General features: G+C 45.1%; 1 protein-coding gene across 11 annotated transcripts in view; it reads left to right on the forward strand.

Moving 5' to 3' along the window:
• Window positions 1–19650, forward strand: part of SOX6 (SRY-box transcription factor 6) — a 279833-nt gene that overhangs the window by 209772 nt on the left and 50411 nt on the right. For all 11 annotated transcript variants that reach the window (XM_075280972.1, XM_075280975.1, XM_075280971.1 and 8 more), the window contains 2 exons: window positions 3179–3299; window positions 17483–17562. In XM_075280972.1, coding sequence (XP_075137073.1) covers window positions 3179–3299; window positions 17483–17562 — 201 coding nt within the window. The remainder of the gene's footprint in view (window positions 1–3178; window positions 3300–17482; window positions 17563–19650) is intronic.

Consider the following 19650-nt stretch of genomic DNA (forward strand, 5'->3'; position numbering starts at 1 on the left):
TTGATTTTCTGGAGAAATGAATTCAGGAAAATCCTGTAAAGTGTTTATTTCTGGGTGACCTTTATTAACCTGCATCTTACGGCGCCCCCCGAGACCCGCTCATGTGGTCAATTAAGAAGGGAGTCAGTGTGCGCCGCCACTCAGGAATGGCACCTGAAGTCGGAGGGATATTTGGCAGTGGACGGGTCAACACGCAGCGAAATTCCGAACGTTCTGTTCTAATTCCTTGTTTTGTCGCATAAACTCCCCCCGGCGTGAATTTCCAGCCACTTATGAGAACAGAACAGTGTTCTTCAAGACGATTCGTTAATACGTTTAATTCTTGTTATTGTAGGATTTCACACCTTAGAAATTGTAATATGGAGCATCTCTATTGAGTTCCGTGTCCATAGAAATAAACCTCATTGAGTATATTTTATACTCCCGTATACGTCTTACATAAAACTTGACTTCCTGCAGTTTCACATTGTTAAAGATGGCGGAGGGAAGGGCAGTATACAGTGAATGTCACATGATGCTGAGACGTCTCAAGGAGTTCGGATCTTTTTGGAGCCCACAGTTCTTTAGTATTTACGTCTGAGGTTGTGCAGTAATGTCCTGAGTGGATCCAGTATGTTCCTGTTTATAGTCAGGACCTGATATCCGGTTATAGGGGCTCCTTCATCCCCCCTCTGGCTAGTTTTGGTTCCTTTGGGAACCAGTGATTTGACCGATCTGACCTGAGCCTCATTAATGTATTGTTCTCCCCGGAGCAGAAAATCACAAACTGCAGCGTCAGGGGCCGATCGGAGGTCGTGAAGCGAGACGTGACTCAGGGGTTAATGGCCAGGGCTCAGGAGTCTCTGTACCTGGAAATGTTATGGTGACACATTGTGTACACGGCCACAGGGTAAGGATATGGTGCGCGGCATGTCGATAATTGTTTCTGCAAATGTAACACTTGGCGTCTGGCGTGTCACCACCAGCACCTGACAGGGTTAATGTCCTGTGTCCTGCGCTGGGTCTCCGCTGCGTATTCTCTACATTTCTGAGAATTTGTATTATTCCCAGCGGTGGCGAACAATCAGCACATCGATTGAACCATTGTGTCTTACGGCTGGACGATTGCTCCGATCAATGTCCGAGGGTCCGGTTGGATGTTTTATTAGTTTATCGTCAACATCTGACCTGCGGGATTGTTTGCAGCATTGAAATTGTCATAATAAGCAAAGATGATTAAATAGAAGTAGGAATTGGAAGAAAGATCCAGAATCATTACAAGCTGCTGCCATCTAGTGGTCACTGTGTCATGAAATGTAATCAAGTTCCTTCTCTTGCCATCTGAGCCTCCTTTCTTCTCGCGATGGTGTCAGTGTGTCTACAATGTTGGATGTTGTACTTTGATATTATGTAGCACGTGCTATTTGCATATTAATAATTGCAGCCCCTCCCGGTGACATTCGCTGATATTTCTTGTTACTTTTTCCCGTCTTTATTTATTAGCTTACCGTCCGTGGGCGACAGAACTTCTTTGTCAGCCGCTAACGTTCGGGAATGATTGCGATGTTTCTTCCTTTGAGCTGTTTATTGGGTTGTTACTTGAGCTGAGTTAATTCCGTCTCCTCTCGTCGTATCCTCGGCGGCGCGGACAAGGTAACAATGTCGCACGTCTTCATTAAGTTTACACACAATAATAAAATGGCTGCCAGTTCCGACAGCTGGCGTTTGTCTCTCTTTGCTTTTATTCTTTCTGAAGTGTCAGTATTCTTGACATTCGCCGTTCAGTCATTTCTGGAGAATATTGTATCGCATCAAGTCATAAAGCGCGAGCGAGAAGCAGGAGCCGCTAATGGAGGACATTAGTTTTATTTCATGCAATGATGTCGCAGTTTTACTGTAAATCTTGCGGCATCTGAGTTTTTAATATTCTGGTTTGATGCTCGGGAATATAAAATGTTTTGTATAATGCGACGCTTCAGTCATTTCTTATGGTGCTTAATAAACACACAAGACAGGTGAAAAAAAAACGCCAAACAACGTAACTTGACAGCGATGGGGAGGGTTGGCCGTGGCGAGCGCCCTCTATAAAAACAACCGCTAATTTATGTTTGTTTCCTTATAACAGCAGGTAGTAAAGCAAGTCACATGATAGAAATGACCAGAAGTTTATTATACGCAGCGATGATAACTCGGGGGTGGCGGGATAAAGATGGTGGCGACTGCTATATGCCGTAACCAAGTAGTCGCGTAGTTTTTATCCGGATTACCTATTCATTTCTATGGGCTCAAACATATGGCCGTAGTGTTTGGAGCCGTTGTAAAGCAGGCCTTATTATATCCCCCAGGGGATCGTATGAGTCGTTTTCCATATCTGTGATTGTGGATGACATGGGGGACTTGTTTTTTGCGAATTGTGGATCAGTGGACAGTAAAAACCACTACGGTCATGTGCAAGGAGCCTAAGAATCAAAAACAATCCTGGACCACAGACTGAGACATGTCACCGGCACCGATACATTGTAGCAAATTACCAGGACAAGAGAGAGGTTTCTGCTGCTGGTTTGTTTGGCTTACAGACGTTTTCACACAGATCCAATGTAACAGGCCCTCAGCTGTGAGAAGTTTTATGTCAGGGCAGATTTTTAGCCTCTGGATATGCAACATTTACTGACAGCAAGCAGAGGTCTTGACAGTATTGAGTGGTTAAGATATAAAACCTCTTATAAAGTGGCAGATCTTCTCGGTTTTCAGTACGTTGAGCCTCGTTTTTGGTGGTTCTGATGATATCGGGGAGTCACATGACCATCTTATATTCGGGTTACAATCTGCAGATTTGTAATGCGTAACATTCATCCTCGTCTATCCGTTCATCCTCTATACTACTCAGTAGATCTGTCTTTGGGGAAGCTGGGTGATGCCAATTTGGTTGCCATAGCCAGTAATAGAGCGTGGATTTCTGTACATGATTTCCTTATATCTTATACATGTAAGGATGATAGACAGCAGTGATCCTGTTGTGCATGGATCAGATCCTGCAGAGTACATGGTCCGGACACATGGGGCTTTTATATGTAAACGTGGAACTATCCGAAATTCCAGCAGGTTACGTGGGGCTTGGCGCAGGAAGTGTGATCTGTGAAGAAGCATCTGCCAGGATGGATTTGTGCATTGTGTCTGATCTAAGTCTTGTGTTCGGCAGGTCCAAGGTCACATGCCTCCTCTCATGATCCCCATCTTCTCACACGACCAGCGGACGTTGGCAGCGGCGGCTGCAGCCCAGCAGGGATTCCTCTTCCCCCCAGGACTAACCTACAAACCAGGTGGGTGACAAAACAATGGCACATTCTGGAGTAGAAAATCTCTGTGTGTATAGCGGGAGCGTATATCAGGTTAGGAGGGGTATCTCAGACCAAGAAGGTGGTACAGGAGCTCTGGAAAGCAAGTGGTAGCTCAAGCCAGGATCGGTATATCTCAGACCGGAAGGTGTGACAGTATATCAAGCCGGGAAAGTGGTATTTTATCCCAGGAATGGTGAATCACAGGGGGAGATTTCAAACCTGGAAGGTGGTATAAGTATCTCAGGCCATTTCAGTGGTTTCTCAGATGAGGAAGGTTGTAACTCAGGTCATAAAAGGTATATCTTCAAGTAGGAAGGTTGTGTCTAAAGCCAGGATAGTTGTATTTCAAGCCAAGAAGATTGTAACTCAGACTAGGAGAGGTGTATCTTTAGGAAGGTTGTACCTCAGGATGGGAGGGGGGTATCTTTAGGAAGGTTGTACCTCAGGATGGGAGGGGGGTATCTTTAGGAAGGTTGTAGCTCAGGATGGGAGGGGGGTATCTTTAGGAAGGTTGTACCTCAGGATGGGAGGGGGGTATCTTTAGGAAGGTTGTACCTCAGGATGGGAGGGGGGTATCTTTAGGAAGGTTGTACCTCAGGATGGGAGGGGTGTATCTTTAGGAAGGTTGTACCTCAGGATGGGAGAGGTGTATCTTTAGGAAGGTTGTACCTCAGGATGGGAGGGGGGTATCTTTAGGAAGGTTGTACCTCAGGATGGGAGGGGTGTATCTTTAGGAAGGTTGTACCTCAGGATGGGAGAGGTGTATCTTTAGGAAGGTTGTACCTCAGGATGGGAGGGGGGTATCTTTAGGAAGGTTGTACCTCAGGATGGGAGGGGGGTATCTTTAGGAAGGTTGTACCTCAGGATGGGAGGGGTGTATCTTTAGGAAGGTTGTAGCTCAGACTAGGAAGGGTGTAACTTTAGGAAGGTTGTACCTCAGGATGGGAGGGGTGTATCTTGGACCAGGAAGGTTATTTCTCAGGCCAGGAATGTTGTATCTCATAATAGGAAGGGAACATAAAAAATTGAGTCTTCATTAGTTGATACCTTTTTTTTAATGGCTAACTAAAATGATGACAAATTGCAAGCTTTCAAGGCTCTCGGCCTCTTCCTCAGACATAGTTTAAACATTTTATCTTGGACCAGTCAGATCGTATCTGCAAGAGTATATGTGAATCCAGGAGGGGTGTATGTCAATCCAGGAAAGGTATATCCCAGACTAGGAAGACTGTATCTCAGAATAGGAGGGGTGTATCTTAGTCCAATACGGTTGTATCTAAACATGAAAAGACTGTCCCAGTATGTATGTTATTTCCTACACAGTCTGTCTCATGTCCCTCAGTGGATTAGTATTATTGCCAGGGGGGGGGGGGGGGGGGGTCACAGGTCTGTCCATTCCTTGCTGTGTCACCACGAGGCGATTGTATGGCACTGACTCCACCCAGGGCCCTCGGCGTCCTCTCCATCGCGGCTCTCCGCTCGTCTTGAGGACGTTTGCAGTGAGATGATCTATTTAGCCGTGTAGTGAGAAGCAACCTTGTAATATGAAGTGAATTCGTGGCTAATTGATTATTAAGTGTTCCCGGGCTACAGATGCCGCACTCAGCTGCTTCAGACATTCTTCAGCGACTCTTCATTTGCATTTGGCCGCCCCACAACTTTCCCTGAGCTCCTCGCCTTCTCTTCTTCGTACCTTTTTACTAAACAGCGATTAATCGTTTTTTGTGCAGAAATTCTCACCCTTAATGAGCGTCAAGAAATAATAAAAATGCAGTGAAATTTAATTAACGAATTAGAAATAGAAAACTTTGCTTCCGCTCCGCCGCGTTACATTCACAACTCCCGTTTCCGCAATTTCCAATTCAGGTTTGTTACAAATTACCTGGAAGGTGCCGCCGGGCGGATCGCCCACAGTGACAGCTCCCCGCATGTGTCCCAGACTGACAAGTCAGCGGGAGGACGGCGAATGTCTGTGTCCTGGGCGCAGGTGTTATGGCAGAAAAGGCTGTAACACTTAGGATTTCCCAGATTTCTGTGCAGGATCCACCCTGAGGAGCTAGAGGGTCACGAGAAAAACCGCTGTATGTCGACTCCTGAATATCTGAGATTGTAGTCTATCAAAAAAAAAAATCATATCCCTATGTGTATGTGAGGATCATGACATCATAAATAATGACATATAATAATCTGCATCGGAAGCTGATAACATCATATATTATCATATGTATCGGAAGCTGATGACATCATATATAATCATATGTATCGGAAGCTGATGACATCATATATGATCACATGTATCGGAAGCTGATGACATCATATATAATCACATGTATCGGAAGCTGATGACATCATAAATGATCACATGTATCGGAAGCTGATGACATTATATATAATCACATGTATCGGAAGGTGATGACATCATACATGATCACATGTATCGGAAGCTGATGACATCATAAATGATCACATGTATTGGAAGCTGATGACATCATATATAATCACATGTATCGGAAGCTGATGACATTATATATAATCACATGTATCGGAAGCTGATGACATCATACATGATCACATGTATCGGAAGGTGATGACATCATACATGATCACATGTATCGGAAGCTGATGACATCATAAATGATCACATGTATTGGAAGCTGATGACATCATATATAATCACATATATCGGAAGCTGATGACATCATAAATGATCACATGTATCGGAAGCTGATGACATCATATATAATCACATGTATCGGAAGCTGATGACATCATAAATGATCACATGTATCGGAAGCTGATGACATCATAAATGATCACATGTATCGGAAGCTGATGACATTATATATAGTCACATATATCGGAAGCTGATGACATCATATATAATCACATGTATCGAAAGCTGATGACATATATAATCACATGTATCGGAAGCTGATGACATTATATATGATCACATGTATCGGAAGATGATGACATCATAAATGATCACATGTATCGGAAGCTGATGACATCATATATAATCACATGTATCGGAAGCTGATGACATCATATATAATCACATGTATCGGAAGCTGATGACATTATATATAATCACATGTATCGGAAGCTGATGACATCATACATGATCACATGCATCGGAAGCTGATGACATCATAAATGATCACATGTATCTGAAGCTGATGACATCATATATAATCACATGTATCGGAAGATGATGACATCATAAATGATCACATGTATCGGAAGCTGATGACATCATATATAATCACATGTATCGGAAGCTGATGACATCATATATGATCACATGTATCTGGAACTGATGAAGTTATATGATCATCAGCGTCTGATGATCTCATATATGATAATCTGGAGATGATAACGTTGTATATGACCCGGACCTGATAACATCATATACGACCATCTGAATCTGATGCCCTCATCTATGATAACCTGCATCTGGAGCTGACAGACTTTAGTCCCATTGATGTAATTTGGCTTTGCAGGTCTTGGCTCCTCCTACAGATTACACTCTATTATGTAAACCCTGCTGTCCAGACTGTTGTTATCCATGGGATCAGATATGTCTCTTCTCTATGGGATTAGCTGAGCTCTGCCCATTATCTTTGGGATCTACTGTTATGTATAGGATCCACGCTCTCTGCCCTTTACCCACTGACTTCCACTTTCTTGTAGGATCTTCTAAGTTTCTTTCTTTTTTACCATGAGATGCCCCATTTACGCTCATTATTGATGGGATCACTGTGAAAACCAAGAGGTCCAGTAACCTACTGAGCTATGTTCCTTATCCATGGGATCCCCTTGGCTGAATTTATCGGAGAGAATTTATCTTACTGTTATTGCACCAGTTTGGTAACAACTTTTTGTGCATGTTACTGTTGTTGCTGAGCTTCTTATATAGGTGGATTGAACCCCAGATTTTACTATAAATGGCGTGAATTATACTACCAGAGAGACAGCGACGTCACAGATTTATGAAGAGGCCAGCATGCAAAAATTAGTTATAAAGGAATTGACCACAACGATAACCTGCGTCCTGGATTCCGTGCAGGATTCTCACTTTACTATGTTGTTTTGATGCCTCCACCCGATCCAGTCTACTCCAAGGTGACTTCTACATGATTAATGATAAGTCAATCAGAGACTGAGCCCAAGGCTGCGACAACCCCGAGAGCGGGGAGATGTGTGATACACCGAACAGGACAGGACTGATGCTAAGTAGTCCTGGACACCGCAAAGATTTTTGCAAAAAGTTCCACTGAGAAAAATGTAGCCAAGAAGACGGGCTCCCTCTCTCCAGGGGTCTTATCACAGCCCTAGGTGGACACTCACGGGTAGTGTGTGAACTTCCGCTGGCTTTATTCTCGGCACGGTGGACATGGTAGCGGTATATGGGGGGGGGGGGGTCTTGTTGTAACACGTGTTCTGTTCATGTAGAAATCACAGGAATAACTCGTCCAGTAAAGTATCTGAAATCCCGATACAAATGTGAGGAGAAACTGCTGCAACTTGTCCGCTGATCCCGTGCCAAGATTCTCCGCAGCTGCTCACGCTCCGCTATTAACCCTTTCACTGCCTTATCAAGGCTCAAAACCTACCCCAGGCCTGTGATCATACAGCACTGTGTCCATAGACAAACCTCTACTTACTGTCAGGGAGAGGCCAACTGTAGGACTGGTGCATGCAATCTATTGCTCCCTGTTATCAGCCATTTCAAACCAGGCAGAGACTGACTGTAGGACAGGGGAATACAGTCTATTGCTCCCTGTTATCAGCCATATCAGGTAGTGAGAAACCGAAGCCGAGCTCTAGGAACTAAAAATGACATTATTTATCTTACACAAACGGCAGGTGTCCATATGGAGACTGGCCAATCCCTCCTTATATCTTACCCAGCTTTCCCTGGATGAGATATTTTCTTCCTGGAACCTAGTGACAACATCAAAGGCTTCTTGGAGACAGCGTGACCTCCGACCACTTTGTCCCCATCTCATATTATATACAGTCTATACACTTCTCTCTCCGCACCGGTTCTATACATCTGTAGGTCATAAAACTCGTGTCCGATGGTGGTTTTCTGCAATGGCGGTAATCTGCGGCAGGTAAATGTCTGAATAGGATGGGTCTATACATTCAGCACCTAATTGGCGCGCCCCAACAAAGCGCTGCATTAATCATTCATTTAATAATACATTAGCAGTACATTTAATTAATAATACATTTAAGCGCGGTGCTGCCGCTCTCCTCCACCTTCCGCCGCCGCCGCGTTTTACCACACTTGAATAGAATGTGCCGGTAATTTGCATCTATTATTCTCTCGGCTTTTTGTAACGTGTCATAATCAGCGTTGTCTGTTTTATATCACTTTGTATCATTTGTTGTTGTGAAACAATGATGACTGGAAATGGCTGAGCCGCGCGCACGATAAAAGCCGCCACATTTCCAAGGCAGTCCTGGTGAATTCAATTAAACGGCCATATTTCTCCCTTTACGAGCGCATTAAACGCCTCCTGAGTGGACGTCGCGCAGTAAAGATAATGACCTTGACGATCACTCGGCCAACACAAACCTTTGGTGTAATCTTCCTCTGTCCGGAACGACCTGTTCTCCTAATGACGGTGGTAAATATCCTCCGGGTGTGATGTGTGGCCCGGAGAGCAGGGAGCGATCACCTGACCTCATGTCCCCGCAGTAGGATCCCTGTACTCTCCTCTCTTACCCGGGGCACATTTATTAGGCTACTTCTGCTTTTTTGACTTTTTTCCGCCCTGAGCTTCATTTTATGAAGCATTTGGGCCTTTTTTTTTTATCCCGGTGATTCGCTGTCCTCGCCGCTTTTGCTTTTTGTCGGGTCTGGTGAGTGTCAGGAGGACAATAGCGGCCTGACTACATTGTGCCAGCTGTACAGATTGGTGAATGAGGGGTAATGCAATGGGGTTATTTTTCAGGGCCCATTAGGGTCAGTTCACATGGGGTTTTTTGGTCCAGAACCTGAGGCGGAGGACCAAAGTACAGGTAGCTGCGACTGGATGCCAATGCACTGCACCGCCATCCAGTCGCGCACTCCGCTCCGAATTAGGCCCAAATAAATGGGTCCAGTTGGGAGAGAGTGACTTCAGACAGATGTCTCGAGGCGAATCCGACTGAAATAATGAGCACCCCGCTCCGTTTCTTCCAGCTCCCGAAAAAAAGTACTGACCAGCTCCCGTTGATTTCAGTGGGAGCCGTCTTTTTGGTCAGGATTTTGAAGCGGATATGGCCACAAACTCCTGACCAAAAAATCCCGTGTGAACTTACCCTTAACCCTTTAGTTGCAATAATGGAAAATCTTAATGCCTTAGTGCACCAAGACGTTTTGGACAGTTGTCGCTCTCGACTTTGCAGGAACAGATCAGTGAAGGCTTTTTTTCTATTCTCCAATGCACAAAGCAAAGTCCATAAAGGTTTGGTGCAAAGGAACCTGAATGTCTACACAGTCCTGTCCTCAACCCCATCCCACAAACTAACCAGAGCCCGGCTTTCCCAATGCGATAAATGGGCAAAATTTCCCACAAACACTCCAAAATTTTGGAGAAAGCCTTCCTAGAGGAGCAGAAGAAACCTTTAGATGTAGACACAGAGGTATACGCGGATATTGCTGTGGGTTGTCCGCACTCTCCTCATGGTTATGGTGTAATATCATTAGGAGGATAATTGGAGTTGTAATTCCTGAGGAGAATGTCGCCTCCAACGCCAAACAAGAGGCAATAAAGTTCAGGGTGTGGCGGCCGAAGCTGGGAATAAAGAGGAACGTTCAGATATTTCATAGAAGTGAAGTACGGCAGCTGTGCGGAGAATCGCCACGGGGAAGTGTCATCGGGAGATGCTTCATTATTTGTCTGCGAGGGGGGGGTTAACCCCTCAGTGCCCAGTCACGTACCCCATTGTCATGAATACAAGGGCGTACGCTATACTGTAGTCAGGACACGACCCATAGGCGTCCCATACTATCCCAAAGAGATTAAGAATGTCATCAGGACTGCATGTTACCCCCCCCCCCCTCGGGACTCTGAGAAAGCTGAGTGAATGATGCCTCCTGTAATGGTGACTTTATTATTCAATGTCACATAACATTTTAAGACTTTTTCATGCAGATGGAGAACAAGCTTATTACATGAGTACAAGGAGTGCGAGATTTACAATGGGGGCAGAGTGTATGTATAGAGGGAGGTGGAGCACGAGCTTATGGCTCTTCCATTACAATGGGAATTGACAGGTGGTTTATGTAACCTCCCGTATTGTTTGGCAGACATATCTGGCGGGTCGGGACTCGTTCACATGAATAAGCCTCATTCCTTCTCAAGTATTTGGACAGGATGAAACAATGAATATTCAGTCATCTCAGTTCATGTACAAAGGTAGAGATGGCCTGACGCCTGACTGTCACCGGCAGTACGACTTATCTGAGAGATACCCTGGTGGAACGGCGCCCCCACATGGCCAGATTATGTCCAGTATGAAAAGGTATCCTAAGGAAGCGGATTACAAGATGGGAGTCAAGACATATGAGAAACAATCAAGGAAAGTGATCAAGAAAAGAAGTGATCATGTATGATCAGATATAAGATTACACTCCGCCCCTCTATAAATGTCACTCTTCTCATTCTCCACCCATATAACTGCCACTTTTCTCATTCTCCGCCCCTCTATAAATGCCGCTCTTCTCATTCTCCGCCCCTATAAATGTCGTTCTTCTCATTCTCCGCCCCTATAAATGTCATTCTTTTCATTCTCCGCCCCTATAACCGCCACTTTTCTCATTCTCCGCCCCTCTATAAATGCCGCTCTTCTCATTCTCCTCCCCTATAAATGTCACTCTTCTCATTCTCCGCCCCTATAACCGCCACTTTTCTCATTCTCCGCCCCTCTATAAATGCCGCTCTTCTCATTCTCCGACCCCTATAAATGTTGCTTTTCTCATTCTCCGCCCCTATAAATGTCATTCTTCTCATTCTCCGCCTCCTCTATAAATGTCGCTTTTCTCATTCTCCGCCCCTATAAATGTCGCTCTTCTCATTCTCCGCCCCTATAAATGTCGCTCTTCTCATTCTCTGCCCCCTCTATAAATGTCGCTTTTCTCATTCTCCGCCCCTATAAATATCACTCTTCTCATTCTCCGCCCCTCTATAAATGTCGCTCTTCTCATTCTCCACCCCCTCTAACTGCCCCTTTTCTCATTCTCCGCCCCTTTAAATGTCACTTTTCTCATTCTCCGCCCCTATAAATGTCTCTCTTCTCATTCTCCGCCCCTATAAATGTCACTTTTCTCATTCTCCGCCCCTATAAATGTCACTTTTCTCATTCTCCACCCCTATAAATGTCGCTCTTCTCATTCTCCGACCCCTATAAATGTCGCTTTTCTCATTCTCCACCCCTATAAATGTCGCTCTTCTCATTCTCCGCCCCCTCTATAAATGTCGCTCTTCTCATTCTCCGCCCCCTCTATAAATGTCGCTCTTCTCATTCTCCGCCCCTATAAATGTCGCTCTTCTCATTCTCCGCCCCTATAAATGTCGCTCTTCTCATTCTCCGCCCCTATAAATGTCGCTCTTCTCATTCTCCGCCCCTATAAATGTCGCTCTTCTCATTCTCCGCCCCTTGTATAAACCTTTCTCTCTCCGTCCCCTTTATAAAACTTTTCATTCACTTAGAATTACTACAACTCACACAACACAATGCCGCCATACGACTTCCTGAATCCAATATGTCTGCCACCCCGTCCATCGGACACTATAGAGCGGGATGAATCCCTATAAACATACGGATGTTTATTGCGCAATATAAGCTCCATCAATATATTGTGGAGGGAGACACCGACGAGACAAAGGCGGCGGATGAATAATTCATGGCGTGCGAGGGGGCATCGTACCTACAGTAGTTCCTGCTGCTAGTTTAAATGATTATTTTCTCCCTCTTTAAAGCATCATTAATTCAGACGCTTCCCCTGCCGCCGATGCTTCTCTTATACAGAAGATAAAGGGAATGTTATTTAACCCAAATTCCGATCTACATCCGGCGCGTCGAATAAACATAACGTCAGCGTCAACGCCGGAGATTTATTGCGTTTCCAGGAGGAGAAAAACAAAACAAAAAACCCTGCGGCGCGAATCGTCAGCGACCCAAAATCAACCACATGGAAGGAGGAAAATAAGCCGGATATTTTGAATATTGCTCGGTGTGAGTCCAGCACAATATAGCGCTAGTGCAGCCATTGTAGCAAATCGTCATATGCAATCAGAAGCCAATTGTTAGTGGACTGTGCGCCGCGCATACTGTGCTCGATGGGCTGATGAGGTATTATGGGCAAAATGCAAAGCGGCTGCCCAGATTACCAAGACACTTTTTTAACTCCACGTTAATGGGGACTTGGCTGGGTGTCCCTCATGAGGGGGTGAAGTCTTAGTTTCCGCATTGTTACCCCCGTAGCCTTAATGCATTAATCTGTGCGCTGTGACCTCACTTCATTCTGAGCGGCAAATGTGGCGTATTGTGCGGCAAACACATAAAGCTCCTTCTTATCTCTCATGGACAATTCTCCCACTAGTCACTGCCCTCATGGGTTTGGTGCCCAGTGAATGAAGGACATATATACTTGGAAACAGACCCAACCCGTTTTCTGGATGTGTACTACTATAGGGAGGTGGTCATACAATGCATTAATGCACAGAGCTATTGTGGGATCTGGAGATGACCGCTTTACAATTTCAGCTAGAATGGACTCCGTTATTCAGTCCAATATTTGTCTAGATGATGCAGAGTTTAAGTTTTTATCCAGGAAAATGCCTGACCCCTGATAAGTAGTCATCATGTCTCCCGCAGCTTTATCACCCTAGTCATATCTGACCACAAAGAGAGAGTTTAATCTCCATAGACTGTGTACATAGAAGACAATTCTTATCCTGTATTATACTCCAGAGCTGCGCTCACTATTCTGCTGGTGCAGTCACTGTGTACATACATTACATTACTTATCCTGTATTATACTCCAGAGCTGCGCTCACTATTCTGCTGGTGCAGTCACTGTGTACATACATTACATTACTTATCCTGTATTATACTCCAGAGCTGCGCTCACTATTCTGCTGGTGCAGACACTGTGTACATACATTACATTACTTATCCTGTATTATACTCCAGAGCTGCGCTCACTATTCTGCTGGTACAGTCACTGTGTATATACATTACATTACTTATCCTGTATTATACTCCAGAGCTGCGCTCACTATTCTGCTGGTACAGTCACTGTGTATATACATTACATTACTTATCCTGTATTATACCCCAGAGCTGCGCTCACTATTCTGCTGGTGCAGTCACTGTGTACATACATTGCATTACTTATCCTGTATTATACTCCAGAGCTGCGCTCACTATTCTGCTGGTACAGTCACTGTGTATATACATTACATTACTTATCCTGTATTATACTCCAGAGCTGTGCTCACTATTCTGCTGGTGCAGTCACTGTGTACATACATTACATTACTTATCCTGTATTATACTCCAGAGCTGCGCTCACTATTCTGCTGGTGCAGTCACTGTGTACATACATTACATTACTTATCCTGTATTATACTCCAGAGCTGCGCTCACTATTCTGCTGGTGCAGTCACTGTGTACATACATTACATTACTTATCCTGTATTATACTCCAGAGCTGCGCTCACTATTCTGCTGGTACAGTCACTGTGTACATACATTACATTACTTATCCTGTATTATACCCCAGAGCTGCGCTCACTATTCTGCTGGCGCAGTCACTGTGTACATACATTACATTACTTATCCTGTATTATACCCCAGAGCTGCGCTCACTATTCTGCTGGTACAGTCACTGTGTACATACATTACATTACTTATCCTGTATTATACTCCAGAGCTGCGCTCACTATTCTGCTGGTGCAGTCACTGTGTACATACATTACATTACTTATCCTGTAATATATTCCAGAGCTGCGCTCACTATTCTGCTGGTGCAGTCACTGTGTACATACATTACATTACTTATCCTGTATTATACTCCAGAGCTGCGCTCACTATTCTGCTGGTGCAGTCACTGTGTACATACATTACATTACTTATCCTGTATTATACTCCAGAGCTGCGCTCACTATTCTGCTGGTGCAGTCACTGTGTACATACATTACATTACTTATCCTGTATTATACTCCAGAGCTGCACTCACTATTCTGCTGGTGCAGTCACTGTGTACATACATTACATTACTTATCCTGTATTATACTCCAGAGCTGCGCTCACTATTCTGCTGGTACAGTCACTGTGTACATACATTACATTACTTATCCTGTATTATACCCCAGAGCTGCGCTCACTATTCTGCTGGTGCAGTCACTGTGTACATACATTACATTACTTATCCTGTATTATACACCAGAGCTGCGCTCACTATTCTGCTGGTACAGTCACTGTGTACATACATTACATTACTTATCCTGTATTATACCCCAGAGCTGCGCTCACTATTCTGCTGGTGCAGTCACTGTGTACATACATTACATTACTTATCCTGTATTATACACCAGAGCTGCGCTCACTATTCTGCTGGTGCAGTCACTGTGTACATACATTACATTACTTATCCTGTATTATACTCCAGAGCTGTGCTCACTATTCTGCTGGTGCAGTCACTGTGTACATACATTACATTACTTATCCTGTATTATACTCCAGAGCTGCGCTCACTATTCTGCTGGTGCAGTCACTGTGTACATACATTACATTACTTATCCTGTATTATACTCCAGAGCTGCGCTCACTATTCTGCTGGTGCAGTCACTATGTACATACATTACTTATCCTGTATTATACTCCAGAGCTGCGCTCACTATTCTGCTGGTACAGTCACTGTGTACATACATTACTTATCCTGTATTATACTCCAGAGCTGCGCTCACTATTCTGCTGGTACAGTCACTGTGTACATACATTACATTACTTATCCTGTATTATACTCCAGAGCTGCGCTCACTATTCTGCTGGTACAGTCACTGTGTACATACATTACATTACTTTTCCTGTATTATACCCCAGAGCTGCGCTCACTATTCTGCTGGTACAGTCACTGTGTACATACATTACATTACTTTTCCTGTATTATACTCCTGAGCTGCGCTCACTATTCTGCTGGTGCAGTCACTGTGTACATACATTACTTATCCTGTATTATACTCCAGAGCTGCGCTCACTATTCTGCTGGTACAGTCACTGTGTACATACATTACATTACTTATCCTGTATTATACTCCAGAGCTGCGCTCACTATTCTGCTGGTGCAGTCACTGTGTACATACATTACATTACTTATCCTGTATTATACTCCAGAGCTGCGCTCACTATTCTGCTGGTACAGTCACTGTGTACATACATTACATTACTTATCCTGTATTATACCCCAGAGCTGCGCTCACTATTCTGCTGGTACAGTCACTGTGTACATACATTACATTACTTATCCTGTATTATACTCCAGAGCTGCACTCACTATTCTGCTGGTACAGTCACTGTGTACATACATTACATTACTTTTCCTGTATTATACTCCAGAGCTGCGCTCACTATTCTGCTGGTGCAGTCACTGTGTACATACATTACATTACTTATCCTGTATTATACTCCAGAGCTGTGCTCACTATTCTGCTGGTACAGTCACTGTGTACATACATTACATTACTTTTCCTGTACTGATCCAGGGGTGGGGGGGTCACCTGTGTATCAGTCACACTTGACATTTATGAGTCGTCCTAGTGATATTAGAGGGCAGTCTCAGGTAGCCATACTTATGAGTCTGTGGTTCTGTCCGTCCAGGTTCCGGCTCCAGCAGTGTCGCACAGACGAGTTTGTCACTTCTATTAGTTTCTTCTTCTCATCAGTAATTGACGGAACACTTGTGTAATTGTTCACGGCGTGTAATGGCCGCTCGCCCCGAGTGTCTGCCCTCTCACCGCCCACATCAATTAGGAGAGACAGGTCACAATATGACATCTCCTGAGGTGTCACTTATGTGCGGCGGCTGATACAATTACCTCCCGGTGTCATTAGCGGGGGCTCCGCTCCGCTGCCCGTCTTCATCTGTGCAGCTGATACATTGTTACAGCTTCCTCTAATGACTTTCATATTTATTGTCGGTTTAATAGTCCATTGTAACGCCACGGCCATGACAGACGGATACGGGGAATATGACAGGTTTATACCACACAGCTCCATCATTAGGAAAACCACAATTGCAGGAGAGCTGTGTACTTACACATGGCCTGGAGGCAGCGTGTGACGGCGGAGGAGGCGGCGGCGGCGGCGCGCAGAACGGTTGTGGTTTGCATCGATCATAAACAAATATAATTAGTGGTTGTGTAATAATGTTGCGTGGTAACGTACAATATTACTGTGTCATTTGCTGTCGGGGGTATCTGTTCTGGTCACTACCTGTTGCGGGAACAGCTGACCAACATGGCCGCCACTGGATCTGACACCGAAGATGTCACCAAGGAAGCGAAGTCTGTTTAGTTGTACAGGCAGGAGGGACAGATCTGCTGTTCGGGAGCATGGGAAAGCTGGGTGATAGGGAGGATAGTTTTACACCAGAGTCATCAACGATATCACAAACCCGTCTGATCCTGAAATGTGTCCAGAATTTCCAGAAAGAGTCGATTTGCAGTTTAGTGTCTTGTATGTGTTACATGTCCCATTGACTGCAGTTCGGGGCCCGGTCTATTGGGGGCGTTATATGTCAATGTAAAGTAAATTTGTTACAGTGATAATAATTAGAGGGATGTCGTGTATCAGGACACACTCCCCATATGTTAAATATGTGACCCCCGGGGTCTGGGATTGCTGTATATCCAGTGTAACGCGTTTTGCGCCTCTTCACCCCATTTGTTTTATGTGACCCCCTGGCTCTGGGATTGCTATCACATAGACTTGTGCTCCCTCCTGGTCTCCTCACACCCAGGTTAGTGTTATCTGACGCGTTCCATTGTCTGTGCAGATGTTTGGGCTCGGTACGTTGCGTTGCAGGGAGGGGTTGTGTCTCCACATGTTATGTGTCCTCTCCGCTCAGTGTCTGAACCTGCTTCCATTGTTCTTCCCCACAGGTGATAACTACCCCGTGCAGTTCATTCCATCGTCGATGGCAGCTGCTGCCGCCTCTGGACTCAGCCCATTACAGCTCCAGGTATGTGGAAGGGGAGCGGGACTCCAGCCAAAAGCCAAACCTAAATCCAGAAGGAAGGGGGGAGGGGCAGTGTATGAGAAGCAGTGGTCACCGATACACAGGATATTTGTTACATGTAAATCTGCCCTCTGATTGGACAAGATCGATTCCACCCACTCTTTCCTCCCAGTGTGCTGTCTATACATGTGTCAGCACAAACTGTAGCTCTGGAATTGTATTCACAAACCCAGGTCTCCAGATACAAGACATATAAATCTCTCCTATATACTAGAAAGACACTTATATCTAAGCCACTGTTTAATCTTATCATGTGTGATCTTGTCTGCTCAGCTGGGTATCTAATCCTATCATGTATGATACCGTATATATAATCCTATTGTGTGATACTGTATCTAATCCCAATCACATGTGATACTATCTGCTTATATAGTGTATCTCATCCTTCTATGTGGTGATATGGTGTATCTAAGCCAATCACGCGATACTGCCTGCTGATAAGGTGTATCTAGTCTTATGTGATACTGATAGGCGGGGGTTAGGTATATAACATTAGGGAGGGGGGGTACAGTGGGTTGATCGCCACCTCCAGGACTGAGAAGCCTATTTATAGCTGGGATATCCAGCAGCTGCCCAGAGGAATTACTGAGGATCAAAAGCTTCAGCCACCGATTGTCTAGTCCGGCCATGTGCGTCCTCCATCACCGCCGTCAGAGCAGGAGTCCCATCAAAGTTATAGCTTGTCTTAGACTCTGGTCACCTACAAACCTGCAGACGAGTAGTCAGACCTCAGATCTTATCACTGATGACCCGCGGCCATTTTTAATGGCGACCATCCAACCTGTGAATGCAGCTTTGGATGTAACAGGAGGAGAATACATGGACCAATGTAGAATATTGCTTGATCCCTGGGCTGTACACGGCGACCCGCTGAAGTCTTAGGATTGTTCTTTACCCCCAGAGCAGGCACCGGCAGGTTGTGGGGGGCTAATAAATATCCGGGAGCGAGGGCAGCGCATTCCCTCATCCACATAAATTCCCGCCTGCCGCTGACATTCGCTTCCCTCAGCTGTTTTATCGCAGCCACTAAGAGACTCACATGAGTGATGCGCGCGGAGATCGGTGGCGTGTAATGTGTCCGCCATGTAAATGGGGCCTTTCAATAACTACAATGTTGCGAGGCGGCCTTTTATCAAGAAATATGAGGGTACCGAGTGACACCCTGCGACGGATGCATCTCCCGTGTAGCATCAGGACGGTGTCGGCGCAGTCTATCGCCGGCTCGCCGTGTCATAGAAAAGCCATTTGTTAGCAGGGGTTAATGTCGGCTGATGTTAGCAGGCGGCGCGGCTGAAGGATGTACCTGTCGTCTTGTGGCGTTGGGCTGGTGGCGGCGTCTCCGCGTATTGGTAATGGATTATTTTCATCCATTTATTCTGTTTATGAATCGCTGACATCTGTTTAGATTGGGAAATATATGAGGCTTAAAAATGACTTTATTGAAGAGAATTAATTTCCTCAATGCGCTGTCTGTAATGTGCTCGCTCCGCCGGAGCTGCCACTCTTAATGATGCCGAGACGCACTTAAACGCTTTTACCCGACCGTAATTTCAGGCAACGGAAATAATAGCAAGTGGCCGGGATTAACTCTTGTCACGGATCAGCCCCCCTGCAGCCCGGCAAATGAGGGGTTAACCAGGGCCCTGACGAAGAGGAGCGGGCAAGACTGACCCGACAAAACGGCCATGCTGGTCACTTCCCTGTGTGTATATACTATATATAAATCAGGGATACACAAAACAGGGGGACCGATAGCAACAATGAAAATGTGGCCCCCTCTGCACACGTGCGCCCCCCACAGGCAGCACTCATTCACTAGCAGCCAAGAAAGTGCGGATGCCATAGATGTGCCGAGGAGGGACAGAGATAGCATTAAAAATATCGAAATGGATGCGGAGCCAACATGGCGGAGGAGCAGATACTAAAGTATTGGGCGAGGCAAGGAAAGGACGAAAATTGGAAAACAGAAAATGTTCTTATATAACAAATGAAGGAATTACCCCTGTGCAATAAGTCTGTCCATGTCAAATA

Source organism: Leptodactylus fuscus, chromosome 7 (genome assembly GCF_031893055.1).
Source record: "Leptodactylus fuscus isolate aLepFus1 chromosome 7, aLepFus1.hap2, whole genome shotgun sequence".
In the NCBI taxonomy this organism is placed as follows: Eukaryota; Metazoa; Chordata; class Amphibia; order Anura; family Leptodactylidae; genus Leptodactylus; species Leptodactylus fuscus.